General features: G+C 45.1%; 1 protein-coding gene across 2 annotated transcripts; it reads right to left on the minus strand.

The window, feature by feature from the left end:
• Positions 1-316: 316 nt before the first annotated feature.
• On the minus strand, positions 317-13184 carry Ptger4 (prostaglandin E receptor 4). Of its 2 annotated transcripts, none has more exons than XM_087635590.1 (3): positions 13118-13184; positions 11267-12198; positions 317-2103 (listed from the first exon to the last, which is right to left on the minus strand). In XM_087635590.1, exons 2-3 carry the CDS (start codon positions 12140-12142, stop codon positions 1513-1515), a joined length of 1467 nt encoding a protein of 488 aa, XP_087491716.1. In that variant the 5' UTR covers positions 12143-12198; positions 13118-13184; the 3' UTR covers positions 317-1512.
• Positions 13185-16603: the final 3419 nt, after the last annotated feature.

The raw sequence follows: 16603 nt of genomic DNA on the forward strand, positions 1-16603 counted from the left end.
GAAAGTGCCTCTTCCTACCATGCGGCTGCTTGTGTGCGATGTGGCTGACATCCGTGCCCACTTGACTGAATGGCACAGCCTTTACTCTCTCTTCCTTCCTGGGCAGCTGGTGAGATTTACAATTTGCTGCCTTGGAGTTTTTCTTTAAAATCTAATAAAAGGGTCTTCCAAATTCAAGCAAAACAAAACCAACAAACCAGCTACCCAGCCAACTAGCCAACCCCAAACCCTTTAAGTTTAAAATGATGTAGGTGTCCCAAAACAAAACAGCAAGGAAAAGATCTGTTGATGTTTTCCAAGATTGAGACTATGGAACTCAGATTGAACGCAATTGTTTATTGTAATCTCCATAATAATTTCAGTCTGTTCAGCTACTCTTTAAAACCATATCAGTGTCAGGCTCAGAATTTAATCATAGCCAAGCAGTTCACAAGGACACGTTAAGCAACAAAACATGCTTGATATTTCTCTGAGAAAGCTCCTCCAAACACAGGTACAGTATTACTGGGAGTTACACGAAACTGTCAGTGTGTCTACACACACACACACACACACACACACACACACACACCAGAGAGGGAACCACACTAGAGAGTAAGTACACAGGCTTTCAGGACAGAATAAGCTACTTAGACGTTTTATACTATACACTTTCCTAATGGGTAGCTAAAGACTTTTAAAAATAGTATGTTACATCTTTAAAAATACCAATTTGTGGGGACAAAGGGTGAAAATATTTACCAGCAATGTTAGGTGCTCCTGAAATCACAGTTTCCTGGATAAATAAATGTAATATTACGTTTTTATCTTTTCATTATTATATATAGCTTGGAAAATATATTTTAGGATGTTTATTTTTCACATCTTAATATTTTTCTTTGATGATACTAAACTATTTTAAAAATTTATATCTATTTTATAGATATTAGTTTCACTCTGTTTTCAACACCTTGGCTTCAACTTGTTTATGGAAAAAATTAACATCAACAATATTAGCTGGTTATATTGGCAGGAGAGGGCGTATCATATGTTTTTTTATACCTTGTATTAACAATAAACCTTCTCACAGAGAAGAACATAAATACCTTAAATTATATTTCCAACAATAAAAATTCACATTTCATGCTTTAGTGAGACACTTAAGTCAGCTGTAAGGTAGTCCTCAGAGTATGGGGTAGAGCCCTTCCAGTAGCTGGACCCCTGGTATGTGCCAAATTGAAGCTCTTTTGCTATGAAAATAGCATAGTTTCTGCCATCTTCCTGTCCAGTAGAAAATGCTGTCAAGTTGCAACCATAATCTTGAGTCACATCAGAATGACAGCCAATGTGCTTCAGGCCTGGGCACTCAAGGGCCTCAATCTGCAGCCTTGAAGAGTCCTCAGGAGCTCGAATGTTCTTTAGTAGGAGTCCCAGATGAAGACAGCCCTTCTGAGTACAGCTAAACACGTGTATGTCTATTGCACAGGATTTTATAAGATTCCAAAAACAGTGCTTTCTCCCCCCTTTAAGCTACTATATACATTTTTCAGATAATTTCAGCGTTTCACTGGGGAACGTGACTTGCAGAGAGTTCCCCTTAGAGGCAGGCTCCTCTCTCTGGCTCCCACTAACCTCATCCACCAACAAGACACTCTCAGAGTCCTGGCCCTGGGAGGAGTCTGAGGTCTCTGAAATTCGCAAAGTTCTCAGCGAGGTGGTGTCTGCTTGGGTCAGGCCCATGCCATGCGTACCTGGAAGCAAATTCTTGCCTCCGAGGCTGCTTTCAGTTAGGTCTGGCAGGTATAGGAGGGTCTGAGAGGTGCTGCTGATCTCCCTCAACTCCCGCGAGAGGAAGGAGCGGGAGTGGCCAGACATGGCAGAAGATGTCCTCCGACTCTCTGAGCAGTGCTGTGCTGAACCGTCTCTGCCAGAACCACCAATGCGGCAGAAGAGGCACTTGATCTTTTCTATGGCTTTACTGAGCACAGTCTTCCGAAGAAGGATGTAGATCCAAGGGTCCAGGATGGGGTTCACAGAAGCAATTCTGATGGCCTGCAAATCCGGGTTTCTGCTGATGTCTTTCACCACACTTGGCTGATATAACTGGTTGATGAACACTCGCACCTGCATAGATGAGAGAACCATGTTGAGCTTTTATAATTAGGCAATTTGGCAAAATACTTAAGTGCTGAATTTACCTTTGCAACGTGACATGATGTAGCAGCTCTTAGGTGGCAATGCCTGCTTTGCAACAGCGGTTTACACAACAAGCCAGTTACTGTATTTTGAGAGACTAATTCTGTAAGCCGGTCAATGGTGTAACCATTACAAAAGGCCGAGTTGCTTATGCTTTACCCTAAGAGAAAATACTTTGTACTTTTGACCCCCCGTCAGTATCTCCTGTCACCCAGAATCACTGGAGAATCGTATGTTTTCAGTGAGGTGGTATCTGCTTGGAGTCAGGCCTGGCTCTCCTTGCTCTCCCTAATAGCTACCTGGTATTCTTGTCTCTGAACCCAGAGCTTTCTCTAACCTTGTCTTTATCAGCATTTCTCACTGGAGATAACATTACAGCAAACTCCAAATGCCTCCATCCGCCATCTCTCCTGTCCCTCCTCCAGACTGTCCCAGAACAGTATTTCTGAAGTCAATGTCCTGTTGTTCAGTTCAGCTGCTAAAACCTTTTCAAGATAGGGTTCAACCCCATAAGAGAAACAATGCCAACCAACCAGAGCTCCCAGGGAGTAAACCACTACCCAAAGACTATACATGGACTGACCCTGGGCTCCAGTTGCATATGTACCAAAGGATGGCCTTGCTGGGCACTAATGGAAGGAGAAGTCCTTGGTCCTGCCAAGGTTGGACCTCCAGTGTAGGGGGGTAAGGAGAGGTGGATGGGGAGGGTTACAGCCTTATAGGAGGGGGGGAGGGCTAGGTGGCTTGTGGACAGGAAACCTGGAAAGGGAATAACATTTGAAATGTAAATAAGAAATACCCAATTAAAAAAAAAAGTAAAAGATAGGGTTCAGCTGAATTCACTGACATTCCACAACTCCAATGAGAAGCAACCCTCCTCTGGGTTTCTAAAGTCTTTTAGCTAGTAGCCAAGTACTCGGAGACCAGTGTGCAAACAGGGTAGTAAGGATGTCAACTTGCTGTGGTACAGCTTAAGCTATGAAGGCAAGAGCCATGTTTAGCAGCCTACCATGTACTAGGCATGGTATAAATAGATGGACTACATACCAGAACACCCTAGCAGCTTTGCTATTTGGGAACCTTAATTTGAACAGTTAAAAAAACTACTCTTAAAATCCTGCACTGACTCAACAATATTTGTTTACGTATCTCATCATTTAACAATGAACACGTATGATGTTTGAGGTATTATGACAGTTTCTGGGAAGCAACAGTTGTATGAGATGCCCCACGCCACTTGGAGGCAGACAGCAATGTATGTAGTGCAGAGGACAGGGAAGGAAGATCAGCCATCACCACACAGCAACCAACAGGACCAGGAAAAGTGCACACAGGGCACAGCTACTGCAGGTGAGCAGGTGTGGGAAGAGTCCTTTAGGAGAAGCAACAGCATTGGGTTGTGATGGAGGAGGGGCAATCTGCCAGCTTCCCAAGGAAGGAAATAAGATTCAGCAGAGAGAAAGCTCCCTATGCAGAGTCACGGAAGAGTGAAGTGGTACGTCATCTTCGAAAGCCCGATGATTCACGGAAATGAGCAAGGCCATCGTAAGCCTAGGGAATATTATCTAATTCTTTAGTGGAGAAAGTGCTTGTCACTACTCTTGAGTTTGTTCCTAATGTATGTGGTAAAACCTACTTGTAACCCAGGTAAAAGGAAGCTTTGAGATCATAATCATTGCCCGTTTGTGGGAATTATTTTAGGTAAGGATAACTCTCGTAGTTAGGGAAGAGGAATAAGTGTTATAAAGGGAGAAAGAATACTCATGAAGAGCCTCAGTTAGAAACAAATGCTTGTGACAAGATTTGATGATTTCACTGGGTGGGGCTTGAGGTTTAGTAACAATAAAATAACAATAATAATAATAATAATAATAAATGATTCAGGCTGTATTGCTTACCAGGAAAGAGCATGGATATGTTAAGAAAAATAGCAATTTGGGTAAAAGCTTAAAAAATTAAAGACATATTTTAAATTAATTTGTAAAACTCCGTTTAGATACATCTTATTTCTTGGTGATCTAAGCCAATGGTACAGTTTCTGTCTCTTTGTTAATCCCAATTAGGCAACTGCCCATCTGCCCTTGATAAGAACGTTCTCAGTAATTTTCTTTGTCATTGTTTTTTCTCACTGGTTTTGGAAATATATTTATTTGGTTGTAAAACTTGACCTAACCTAAACTTCCACCTGCTCCAATATGTTAACAACTACTCTGCAAGGAGCCAAGAAATTGTGAGTTCTAAAGATTTGGGATAAAGGATTATGGACTGCAAGTCTTGTAGAATAAAAGACTCAACTGGACTTCAGATGACATTCATATCTTGTTCTCTTGAAGGTGGCTAAGTAAAAGAAAAAAGGATGTAAACTAAATAGCAGGATATGATGATTTGTCTTAAAATGGTCTTAGAGTCTCTGCCGGAACAACTGAAAAGCATTCTTAGTTGAACAAAATCTTTACAAATACTAGTAAAAACCTGGACTTGCGATGGTGCTCGTTAGGACAATGCTTGTGAAGCACACACAAGATCCTTGGTTTGTTCTCCAGTGCCTCAAAGACAAGCATACAAACAAAAAAGTCCTTAGTGCTACTCAGTAGCTGAGCAAATTTCCCCTCTTTTCTTTTCTCAGATTTCCTGAAAGGCCGTGCGTGCGTGCGTGCGTGCTTGCGTGCGCATGTGTGCGTGTGTGTGATCTTTACCAGGCTGGCCTCAATCCTTTGGCAATCTTCCTTTCTCATCTTCCCAAGGGTTGGGATGAGGAGGTATAAACTAGAGACTTGAAAGTGCTGAGGAACTCTGCAAGCTCTCTATCTTCCTGATAATCAGGTCTGGTCTGGGCTCTATTTTCCAGACAAATTTCATCTTGTTTTCTTGTTCTACCAGTCTGGATTTATGTCTGAAAATTTATCCTTAGTAATGGAGTCATTGCTAGGAAGCAATGTGGTCTCTATTTTATTCACACTCCACATTATGTTTCTAAAGGTCAAAGAAGTGTTGGGCTGGAACCCACTGGTTAGCCCTGTCTGTGGCAGGGTTTGCGGGAACCTGACATCCTAAGCCTCTAGAGGGCAGTGTTGCTCTACCCCGGAGCGGCTACTGCTGTATCTCCTGGACTGGTCTTTGCAGATACTTTCCAATACTTTCTTTCTAAGAAGCTTTGAGAACAGAGGCTTGGTTAAGTTTCAACTTTGAATTATGTATATTAATATGTTTTTATATTCGTAGCTTCTCCACCGAAACCTCAACGGAAACACAGTTACCTCCGAAAAGAGGAAATTTCTGAACAGGTAAAACAAAAAGCTGTAGTCACTTAAAGGAATGCAGGAGGAATTCACATTGTGTTTTCAAGTTTCTGTGATATTTTAAAAAGTCACTGTTGTAAAACAAAAATGAGTGATGTAGCATTTAATTTTATTTTCAGCCATAATTAAATCAGATGACTACAGAAGGGAATGTAAACAAAGTATACATTTAAAGTTCTATTGTGGAGTTCCACTGGGGCTGGGGGTAAGGGGAGCTTATCATTGGCACAGGCCCCAGGGTTTGATCATTTAGTGTCTTTCAGGATGAGTATAACATATAGCCTTCTGGGCTAGGATGGGATTCAGTGGCAGATACAGCCTAGCATGCATAAAGCCTGAGGCCTAATTCCCAAAACTGCAGAATAAATTCAATAAGTACTTCCAAATTCTAAATTCATATAAAAATTTCTGAAAAGCCCTTCGAATTGTTTTCAGGGAATCAAATGGAGCAAGCTTGACTTTGCCTCCAATGCTCAGTGTGGTGTCAAGAAAGAGGAAAGAAAAAGAGACAAACCCAGAACCTTTGCGCATTTTATAGCACTTGAGTAAGTATAGCATCTCTGGCTTCACTTTAAGGTCCACTTACTCTACAGAGTGAATTCCAGGACAGCCAGGGCTACAGAGAAACCCTGTCTTGCGCAACCAACCAACGGACCAACCGAAAAACCAAAGAATAACAACAACAAGAAACCAACTCCAAAAGGCCAGTTGCTTTCCTGTCCCTGAAGAGCAGTGACAGGGTTGGTAGAACCATCTACAGCAGTGCCATGTGGGAGGTAAGGATACTTTTACACACCCCTTCTCCAGCAAGCCCTAGCTAGATGTTATATAAATGCAGAAGTCCAGGCTGCCTGCAGCTATGGAAGCATGTGTTACTGATAGAATAGAACCTTTGAGCTGGAGAGGGGAGAAAATCCTAAAAACCTCGCTGGATGTAAACAAGGCTCCGTTCTCCCACTTCAGACACAAGCAGCTGCAGACCTTGCGAATGTAACTTGTGCCTAATGTTGGCAGCAATTCTACGGGTCTGAACGTCTTAAGACTGATTAGACATTAAGCCTAGGAGCGCTGGAATAGAGCTTGGAGAGGATCCAATAAAAACTAGAAGGTATGACTGCAGGAAAGTTAATGGGAGGATGTAGGATACTATGGTAGAAAGACCTAAGATTTGACAGTAGACAAACTTTTCCATAGTTTGGCTGTGATGTGTAGGTGTTTACCATTTATACCTAAGTGGTTTGGGGTTTTTTGTTGTTTGTTGTTGGTTTTGTTTTGAGACAGGGCCTCTATGTACCCCTTACTGGCCTGAAACTTGCTCTGCAGATTAGGCTGGCCTGGAACCCACAGAGCTCTGCCTGCCTTTGTCTCCTTAGTGCTGGGTTTAAAGCTGTGAGCCAGCACTCTGAGCTGAGCATAAATTCTTCTTCTTCTTTTTTTTTTTTTCCGGAGCTGAGGACCGAACCCAGGGCCTTGCACTTGCTAGGCAAGCGCTCTACCACTGAGCTAAATCCCCAACCTGAGCATAAATTCTTAAAGTGCTTGGAGCAACACCTAGACTAACACATATTTCATCACTTACTATTTTCTTTTTAACCCATATGTGGAAACATGGACTACTGATGACTGCAGGTAAAACACAACTTTGGGGTACAGCTGGTGGCTGGCATTAAAAACATACTTATGAATAACCTGCTTGAAGGGAATGTTGAATCGAAATATTGAACTCTTGACTAATGGAATAATCGATTGTCTGAATTGAAACACAGTCCAGTAAATGGCAGGATCTCTAACTGGATTTGAGCATGGGGCTACTTGTTCTGTTGCAAGCACAGGAAAGGGATTATCTCTGTGTGCTCTGTTATCTCACTGCCTCGTGAAGAGGCTAGAATTGACACAGCTGTTACTAGAAGTTCTTACCACACCCCTGTAAAACAAATGTTCATGCTCTTAACTGAGTGCAGGTATGAGTCTGTATTCCTTGTTCCTTCTAGGCCACTAACTGGCCATTCGTTGCATGCAAGTTACTCAGTCCCTACTGGTTAATATCTGCATTGCGAGCCTATTTTAAAAGTTTGTTTGCTCCCCTAATTCACAGCTTCAGCACTTCAGCTCTAAGGGAGAAAAGGTCCTCTTAGAGATGTTCAATAGAAGCAAAGCTTGAGATATCAGTAAAGAGGATGAGAAGAATTGAAGACAGATCCGTTTCAGGCCATCCAGTTAGACACAGTTCTTCCTCTGTTGCTGGGGAAACTGAGGTGGAGCCGGCAGGGACAGGAGCCCAGCCCTCTGAGTCGATTCCAACAAGCTGCTGGGTTTGGGCAAACCATGTTTTTCTGTACTGCTCGGCAGTCCTCCGAGGGCTCCTAAAGGTCCTGCCATTTCACTCTCTGAGTCAAACATTGCTTCTAGGAAGTGCAGTTCTTTTAAAAACGTAGTCGCATTTTTTAGAAAAGTGATGGATCTCATGGGTTTTGCTGCAGTGGCATCTAAATTAATCACATTCCTGCTACCTGCGCCTGTGCTTTTCGCTCATGCGAGCATTTAAAGGGCCCGCTGCCAGTTTGCCTCCTACAAAAAGCGTTCCTGTTTACGCTTTTCATCTGCTTTTATAGGCTGTTGGTGATGCCTTTATAGACTTTCCAGTAAGCAGCCAGAGAAACGCAGGGAACTATTTCCCTAAGGATGGAAAATTCACCTGACTGAGGCAGAAGATTAATTAACTTGCCGTACTACTGCTTGCTCCAAGCAAGAAGAAAAAATAAAAGAAAAAACAAATAAGCAATAAATATGTCCCTGGCTTCCTGCGTGTAGGGGGAAAATGCCTTTCCAAATCTGACAGTCTGGCTCTTTAGCCCCGAGGCAAAAGGTCTGATTATGACTGTTGTCTCAACATTAGCATTATAACCGCAACATTAAGTACCAGAAATTGATCTAGCTACAGTACTTAACATGATGACCTTAGGAGTTTGTTGATTTCATGTTTCTAAAGGATGCAAGATATTATATTAAGCATGCTTTAATTTCTTGTCTTTCATTTCTTCACCATCTCCTGCATTCAGCAACAATAGCCACCCAACCCTGAGACCGGTTATTAATAGCAGAAAGGACATGGCGACAAGAACCATGTTCCTACCAAACGCTGCCTGGGCTACAGTGTATGCTTCCACTTTCTCTATTCATTGGTTAGGACCCACTTGGAGAATTTTGCAGATCTGACACTTTCATTAGTCTCTCTCAGCTCTAGTTTTCAAGCTCAGCTCTACTTTGCATAACAAATTAAAATTCACTTTCCATACTAAAGTATCGACTGTTCTGTAAGACCTCATCTAGCCTCTTCTTCCCACACCTCCAGAAGACACACACTGCTTTGCAGTGGCAGCCTGTTGGTACATACATTGGATGTGGCTCTCTGAGTCCAAGTCAGCTGTATTTGCTCTGCCGGGTGGCCATCCTAAAGCATTGGAAGTGACCTGGAGGCTTTCATTTCCTACCGGTGGGATGAGCGCTCGGTCTCATTCTATAATGTCAAAGCAGACATTTCACCAGTTCCCTCTGAACTGAAAACATGTGCGCCCAACTGCTCTAACTGACAGAGAGTTTGCAAAGCTTCAATCTCGGGCATTCCCAGAATATGGGGGCGGGACTGTAAAAACAGCCAAGAAAGACTGTTAACTGTGACAGTTTCTTTCGATCCTTTCAGTAAGCATTGCATTGCAGGTGACCACATGGGCTCCATAGCTCCTCAGTACTTGTCACAAACTGTTTTTACTTAAACTGTCTCTGAAAGAGTAGATTTGCCTAGCCCAAACTCAAGGTCAGCAATCAGAAGCTACTCTTATTTATTTGATTACTTATTTCTCAGGAAAGCAAGCAGGGTTCTGACCAGCAGGATCCCCCCTTAGCTGAGTCAGTTTCTGCGCTCAGAGATTGTTACTTAATATCCTCTATCCAGCACTGACTTTCGACAGCATTTTTTAGTTAAAATGTGATCGACACGGCAGCTGTAGATACAGCTCTGGGTCCTCACACACTCAGGCTTTGTCATAAATGTCCCTGAACCCGAGGGACAGGCTAGCCCATAGAATTGGTTTTGTACGCCTCCCCAGATGACACAGGGGGATACTTTATTGGTAGCTTCATGTGAATTGTAGCGTCACATGCTCACTTCTAACCAAAACATTTGGAGAGTCTGTGCACGGTTACTAATGGCCTAGCTCCGAGTCCTCCGTTCTGTGAAGTGGACCTCCTGTAAATCACAGCTACTTACTTTGTCCTTTACTGTCCCATAAAATAGAAGGTAGAGACTAGAGGCCCCAGCTCTTCCTTTCCAGATCTCCCTTTATTCTGAGCTGCCATTACAGACAGTAAAATATATTTATGTATTTTGAGTGTAACTTAACTCTGTAAATTACATTAGTTTCTGAGATAGCCTCGAGGCTCTTCTGACCAGTCCTATTTACGTCTGTTTATACACATTGGCAAGAAGCTACTGTATGCTGGCTCTCAGTCGCCACTAAGTTTTCTTCCATTTACAGTCACCTTTGTAAGAGATAAAAATATTTCTATATCAAAGATACCTGGTAGTTTTAATAAGAGAAAGTAAAGAACAGGAGCCCTTACGTCTATTGCTACTCCCCCCCCCCCCCCAGCCCCGGACATAGACAACAATCTCTTTTTGAATAGGTGGTTTAGAATTTCTAGGAATGTAGTCTTTTGAGAGATAGAGCTCAGAACAAGATAAATTCTAGATGAAGAATAATGCTTGACCACTGATTTGTTTCTGGTGCGTTCTGTCAGTAACATGTAAAAGCAGAGAACTTTTACTTTTTGCTCCTCTCTGCTTATAATATTTAAGACATTACTGAAGGCAGCGTTAAAGAGTGTGTTCCTCAGAGATGAAGCGCACCAAGACACCAACAGATGCTCCACAAAGGTCCAAATTAGAAGTGTTCCAGCAAGACACTAATACTACAGTGGTGGGGACTGGAGTTCCAAAAGGGAGAAACTGCACCGCTCCTGGTCATTGAGAATGCACACCAACTAGTCTGTCATGCTTTCTTAGCTAGCAAAAAGAATAAGAAACTTGAATTTGGACCATACCCAGTTCAAGAGTCTGTTCAAGGTTTTGGGTGGGTAGGTGGTGGAGGGGTTAAGGGAGGCGGGGGCTGGGTGGGGGCAGGGCGCAGCATGAATGTGTCTACAAGATTATTCTAAGGACTCTTCTGTGAAGTGAGTCCTTAGGCTTTTTAAACGGAAAAGCATCTCGTCTATTCTAACTTTAAAATGCTGCATAATCTAGGAAAAAGTAAAAGGGTTGCAGAAATCAAAACGCTTGAACCCGCACTCTCCTTCAGAAATGAATTCAACAGTTTTATCTCCCTTAGTTTGCTGACTCTGGGCCACAGAGTGGAGCGCTAGAGTAAGTAACGCTAGTGTGTTGTCCCCACCCCCCATCTAGCTGATCCTGCCTGAAGGTTCAGGGAAGATACAAAGAAAAACATGGGTCAATCGGGGAACCTGGGGAGGGGGGTTGTCCAGGGGACCTCAGAACTCATGCTTTCGGGGGGGGGGAATAAATTCGGGGGACCTAGGGGGAAATCACCTGCTGAGTCTCTTAAAGGTCAGGGCTTAGAAGGAAAAACCTGGGTCTGCTCAGAGAAGCCTTGAAGTGGTTGTTTTCAGCCCAGAACTGGAGAAAACTGAATCCCCAAGGATTCAGGGCAACGGAGGGGAGCAGGAAGGCGGATGGACGCGGGAGAAAGGCCCAGTGGGCCCCAGCCCCAAACACTTACCACGAGCGGAATGGAGCAGATGAGCACCACCAGAGAGGTGGCGATGAGTAAGATGACCATCTGGATCTCTGCACCCGCGATGCGCCGGAAGCTCCTGCGGCGGCGAAAGTCACTGAGGCGCTGCAGGGCTGGGGAGGCGGCCGCGTGACCCCGACAGGCCACCGAAGCCACCGCTGCTGCAGCGGCCGCGTGGTGCTGCTCCGTGCCCAGCGAGGTGCGGCGCATGAACTGGCGGTGCATGCGGAGCAGCGCGCCGCACACCAGCACATTGCAGAGCACGGTGGCGAGGATGAGGAAGGAGCTGAAGCCCGCGTACATGTAAGAGAAGGCGGCGTAGGCCGTTACGTTGGTGGTCCAGTCGATGAAGCACCAGGTCCCCGGGTACTGCCGCTCGGACCTACCCAGGCCCATGTTGGGCAGTGCGCAGAAGAGCACGTTAGATGCATAGACGGCGAAGAGCGTGAGACCGGCCAGCCGCTTGTCCACGTAGTGGCTGTAGAAGTAGGCGTGGTTGATGGCCAGGTAGCGCTCAATGCTCATGGCACAGATGATGCTGAGACCCGACAGGCCGAAGAAAAGTAGGATGAAGGTGCTGTAGTCACACAATGCCTGGTCTCCGGGCCACTGGCCCTTCATGTATGTGGCGATGGTCACTGGGCTTACCAACAATGTGCCCAGTAGGTCAGTGACAGCCAGCCCACATACCAGAGTGTAAAAGGTAGTCTCCTTCTGCTCCTTGCGCGACTTGCACAATACTACGATGGCCACCAGGTTGCCCACCACCCCGAAGATAAACATCACTGCGGGAATGGTCACTGGGCTGTTCAACCTCTCCGGAGTGGAGGAGAAGGACGCGTTGACTCCGGGGATGGACATGATGGTGGTCAGTAGTACACAGCTTTGGAGCTCACGGTTCGATCTAGGGATGGTATCTAGAGAGAGGAGAAGGAACGATGAGCCATTTACAACTTGCAAGGTGTTCGACCTCTTGGCCAAAAATGCTGTGTCGCGGACAAGGAGAGCAACCAGATCCGACTTCCTCATCCGTAGCTACTCACTTAACTGTAGCTACTTAAATCCTTAAGCTCTGGATCCGTTCTGTCAAGAGCACCACTCTGCTGACATTAATATTTATAAGCTGGTAACTGCCTTTCCCACCCCCACCCCCATACTCAGATCATTTCCCTCGTCAAGATGAGCAAGACCCTTCTCAAGGGAAAAGTGACTCTCTAGTGATATTCCCCACAGAGTGGATAAAATTCTCATCGAAACAAGTTACGGACATTTGGGGACATTATGGGACATTCTGTTCTTTGGCTTCCCGGAAGAGCGCCTGACCACGCAAAGACCTCCATCCAGACTTACCTGTAGGGTGGGGTGCGCCCCACGGTTCAGGCCTCAGTCGTTCTGGACCTACCACCAACCTCAGCCATCAGTCTCTTCTCACTCAGTGCGGAACTTGTCAAGCCTTTGCCGCTCTCGGAACCGGGGATCGAAGGCTGCCAACTTTCCGGAACTGAGGTCAGAGTATCTCGCTTTCAAAAAAGCTTGGAAAGCAAGAGAGGCTAGCGGGGATGGGTCAGTGAAGACCGGTCTGGGGTTTCCTGTTTGATTTACTAACCCCTTCTTCTTTCAAAGACCAGTCTCTGCTTTGCAGAGCCCGCAGGTCTAGCGCGGGAGGTCAGCGTCCAGGTGTGTCGCCACGCGTGCAGGTGGAACGGAGCGTAGGTCCCGGCTCCCTCCTCCCCAGCCGCGGGCAGAACGGACAGCTACCGGAGGCGGCGGCTACCGCTGAGGCCGCTCCTTGTGCTCTGGGGGCGGCACGGGGTCCACTGGGCCTGGGGCTCTGACCTGGAGCTGTTCATCTTCCTCTCCCGCTGCCGGGTTTCGAGCTTCGCTCTCCGCGTTTCCAGCCTCTGAACAAACTTTTCTCCACCCGCAAGTTTCCCTGGAGGGGGCGGAGACAGTCAGCGCGCGGCCCGGGCTTCCATTGGCTGACATGGAAAGGGGGCGGAGCGAGACTTCCTCTAGCACCGCCCGGGAGCCGGGTGATGGAGGGCGGGGCGGAGAGGCTGGAGAGGGCTGGAGGGACCTGCATGGGTGCCACTGGGCTGTGGGTGCAGCTTCAGTTGCCTTCCCTCCCTCGGAGGTACGGAGATCCTGCGGACCGATTCCCCAGGAAACCCCAGCTCGAGCTTTGTCACTCCGTGCTGGGCATTTAGTTGAATGATGCTGGGACCGGTGTCTGATCTACGTTGTTCTGCTGGGTGGAGTGGGTTTATTCTCGCACCTTCCACCCGCAGATGGGTCTTGGGATGTCGGGACGATTGCTTTAGGGCTCTACCCGGGAGTCACAGAGCGGAGAGGAGAAGTGGGTGTGTGGTTGTCCATGGGTGTGTACGCCCGAGCGCTCCGGGTGGGACTTGGCAGAGGCATGGGTGGACGGGTGAGTAGGTACCAGGCTTGGGCGGGGAGAAGACGAAGAATCCATCCTCTCACCATAAAAGGAGTTACTTGGCAGTGCCCTAGCTGCGTTCAATAGGGCACCAAAGCGGGGGCGGGGAGAAAGGCGAGCGACACGGAACTGCAACTTCTCGCTTAGGTGGCAGTTTTAGGGCTTTCTTTTGGAGACTCGTGGCCCTCAGCTACACCTGAGATTTAGTTGAGGGGACTGTTTAACTGTAGACAGCATTCTTCCTCAGGAGGGCTTCTGAGCTGAAACAAGCTGGCAACACCTTCCGCTTTCTTGGTTAGGTTTCTGCTGGCTGCCTTCACCTGCAGGATGAGAAGGGGTTTGAAACTCAAGCAAATAAACGGATTTTTCCAGGCGTTGCCTCTTTGTTAACTCAGAAAAGGTCTATTTGCCTTTCCCCACGCTTTGGTTTATAGTTTGTTCAGTTTCTTTGATGAGGAACGATCATTTTTTAATTATCGACTATTGTCCTAAAAAACAGAATTTAAGATCGGAAAACACCAGGGGGCAATTAAAACCGTGTCACTAGATCCTTTAAACACTACACAAGAGAGTGTACTATGGTTTTCCAAACAATTCAAATTCTTCGAAAAACCTCACTCCATCGGAAACACTCACGGTTAGCATCATCTTACAGGGTAACTAGGTGGCTTGAATCTTGTATGAGACAAGTAGGTACCCCTCTAGTGTTACTTTATGAATAAAAAAAAATCTGCTAAGAATTTATCTGATTCTTCAGCAAGTCTCAGAAACAAACGAGTAATGAGAGAACCCGATTTCAGCTAGAAAAGTACTCAGAATTGTGTTTACTTGCATAAGGGAACATGTGGTCATAGTAATACATTCCGTGTGCAAGCCTTTTCTTCATGAACATCACAAAGGAAAGCATTCTTAGCCGATTAAAAAAGGGGGTGTTGATTGTTCATTTTTTTATCCCCCTCCCCCGATTGTTCATTTTTTGAGTCTGCTGTTACCACTAATGTCAAGGGGTATTTCTTTCTTTCTTTCTTTTTCTTTCTTTTTTTCTTTTTTTTTTCTTTTTTTTTGGTGTCTGTATGTCCTTTAGGTAGTAATCTCTAGAATGGTGTCAGCATAGGACACAAATCAATACCAGAAAAATAAAAACAGAAACTACCCTACACCCCATTCCTCACTAGCCACATTGCATGATTGTTACTCATGTTAACTGGTTGTCCGGAAAAAAGGTGAAGGGACAAGGTGGCATTTCCCATAGCCTGCTAACATATTCTTTCCAGTTTTTTTCCTCTTGAAGCTCCTGAAATGAACAAGTTAAGATCTGTGTAGTTCAGGCTACAGGAAATAGTTTCAGTTCATACAGATGGCCTTGGCTAAACTAGATATAAGTCTTGGAAAGGGATTGGTTGGGAAGGGAAAAGGGATTGGTTGAGAGGGAGACAGAGATCCAGGAGGTAAGTAAGAGAAAGGATGGAAAGAGAATAACAACGCATTGTGTATAGTTATGAAATTTCAGAGAAAATTTTAATTAAAAGTTGGTGGTGTTAAGTTTTCATGATGGGGAATATACTAAGCTGGGCATAGAGGTTTAGACCTGTATTCACAATATTTGAAAGACTGAGGTGGGAAGATTGAGTTCAAGGCTAGTCTGGGCTTTGTTGTGAGATCTTGTTTAAAACGTACCCAAAAAGCAAGATTATTAAATATCTTGAGGTATACTATTGAGATAAATTAGTGTCTATTATTGGTTGTGTTATCAACGGAGGCCTTTTAAACTTTCTTCCCAATAGCTTTCAGCTAACAGAAAACGAGACTCCAGTTTACAAAGCTAAAACAAATACAATGAAGCTTACCTATACCTTCTTTTGGTTGACCATTTTTAAAAACACAGTGTCCCTTCTTATGTACCGTAAGAAGTCGCCTCCTCTTTCTCCTTAAGATGTATTTATTTTCAATGCGCATGGGTGTTTTGCTTGCACCTCTGCCTGTGCACCACATGTGTGCCTGCTGCCTGTAGAGGCCAGAAGAGGTAGTTGGACCCCCCGGACCTGGTGTCCCAGAAAGAAGGCTGTGGAAGCTGGGAATCAAAGTTGGATCCTCGGCAAGAACAGCAAGTGATTTTGACCATCTCTCCTGCCCTGGTTCAGCATCCTTAAAACTTAAAGTGAGTCTTCGGAAGTAAAAGTTGAAAGTTTCATCTTCAGCCATATTGTCTTCAGCATGCCTCTGCTTAGGAAGCTAAGCAGGGTCAGGCAGGGTTAATACTTGGAAGGGAGCATTGAAAGTTTGGGAAACATTTTATTTCCTTGGTTTGGAAAACTGGGGCAGTGGAGTCCAGTTTCCCTCACATTCTGCCAGGAATCCACATTGCAAAAGGAGAGACTTGCCATAATCCTGTGGGCAACTCTTGTTATTGTTTGTATATTTCAATGAAGAGATCTTTATTCTAATCTGTGTTCTTTCTTCTCCCTGGCAGTTTCTGTCTTCTCCCTACCTCTCTGCATTGAAGGTCTGTCCTTTGAAACTGTCATTCATCCCTCCCTGGAGGATGAAATAGTTCAAGAACTGATGGTTTGATTGTCCTTTTCTAGTCAATTGTTTGGCTGCTCTTTCAAGTCAATAACTTGAAGCAAGAAGCCATTTAAAACCGAAGACTGTGTGAGGCAGGCTGCCACCCACACGCACTTCAGCTGGTCCGAGCTTCAACAAGTCTGGATCTTCCTTGGATGAAAGGGATGATCAGGAAGATGAATCAGATCAGGTCACAACCTCTTTTAAAATTTATTTTATTATTAACTTTTAGCTACCTGTCTGTGTGCAGATGTGTGAGGACTATGGGCACGTTCTGGTGCCTGAGGAGGTTAGAGGCTTTCAGTGTTTCTGGAGCC

This window comes from Rattus norvegicus, chromosome 2, assembly GCF_021556685.1.
Source record: "Rattus norvegicus strain SHRSP/BbbUtx chromosome 2, alternate assembly SHRSP_T2T, whole genome shotgun sequence".
Classification (NCBI taxonomy): Eukaryota; Metazoa; Chordata; class Mammalia; order Rodentia; family Muridae; genus Rattus; species Rattus norvegicus.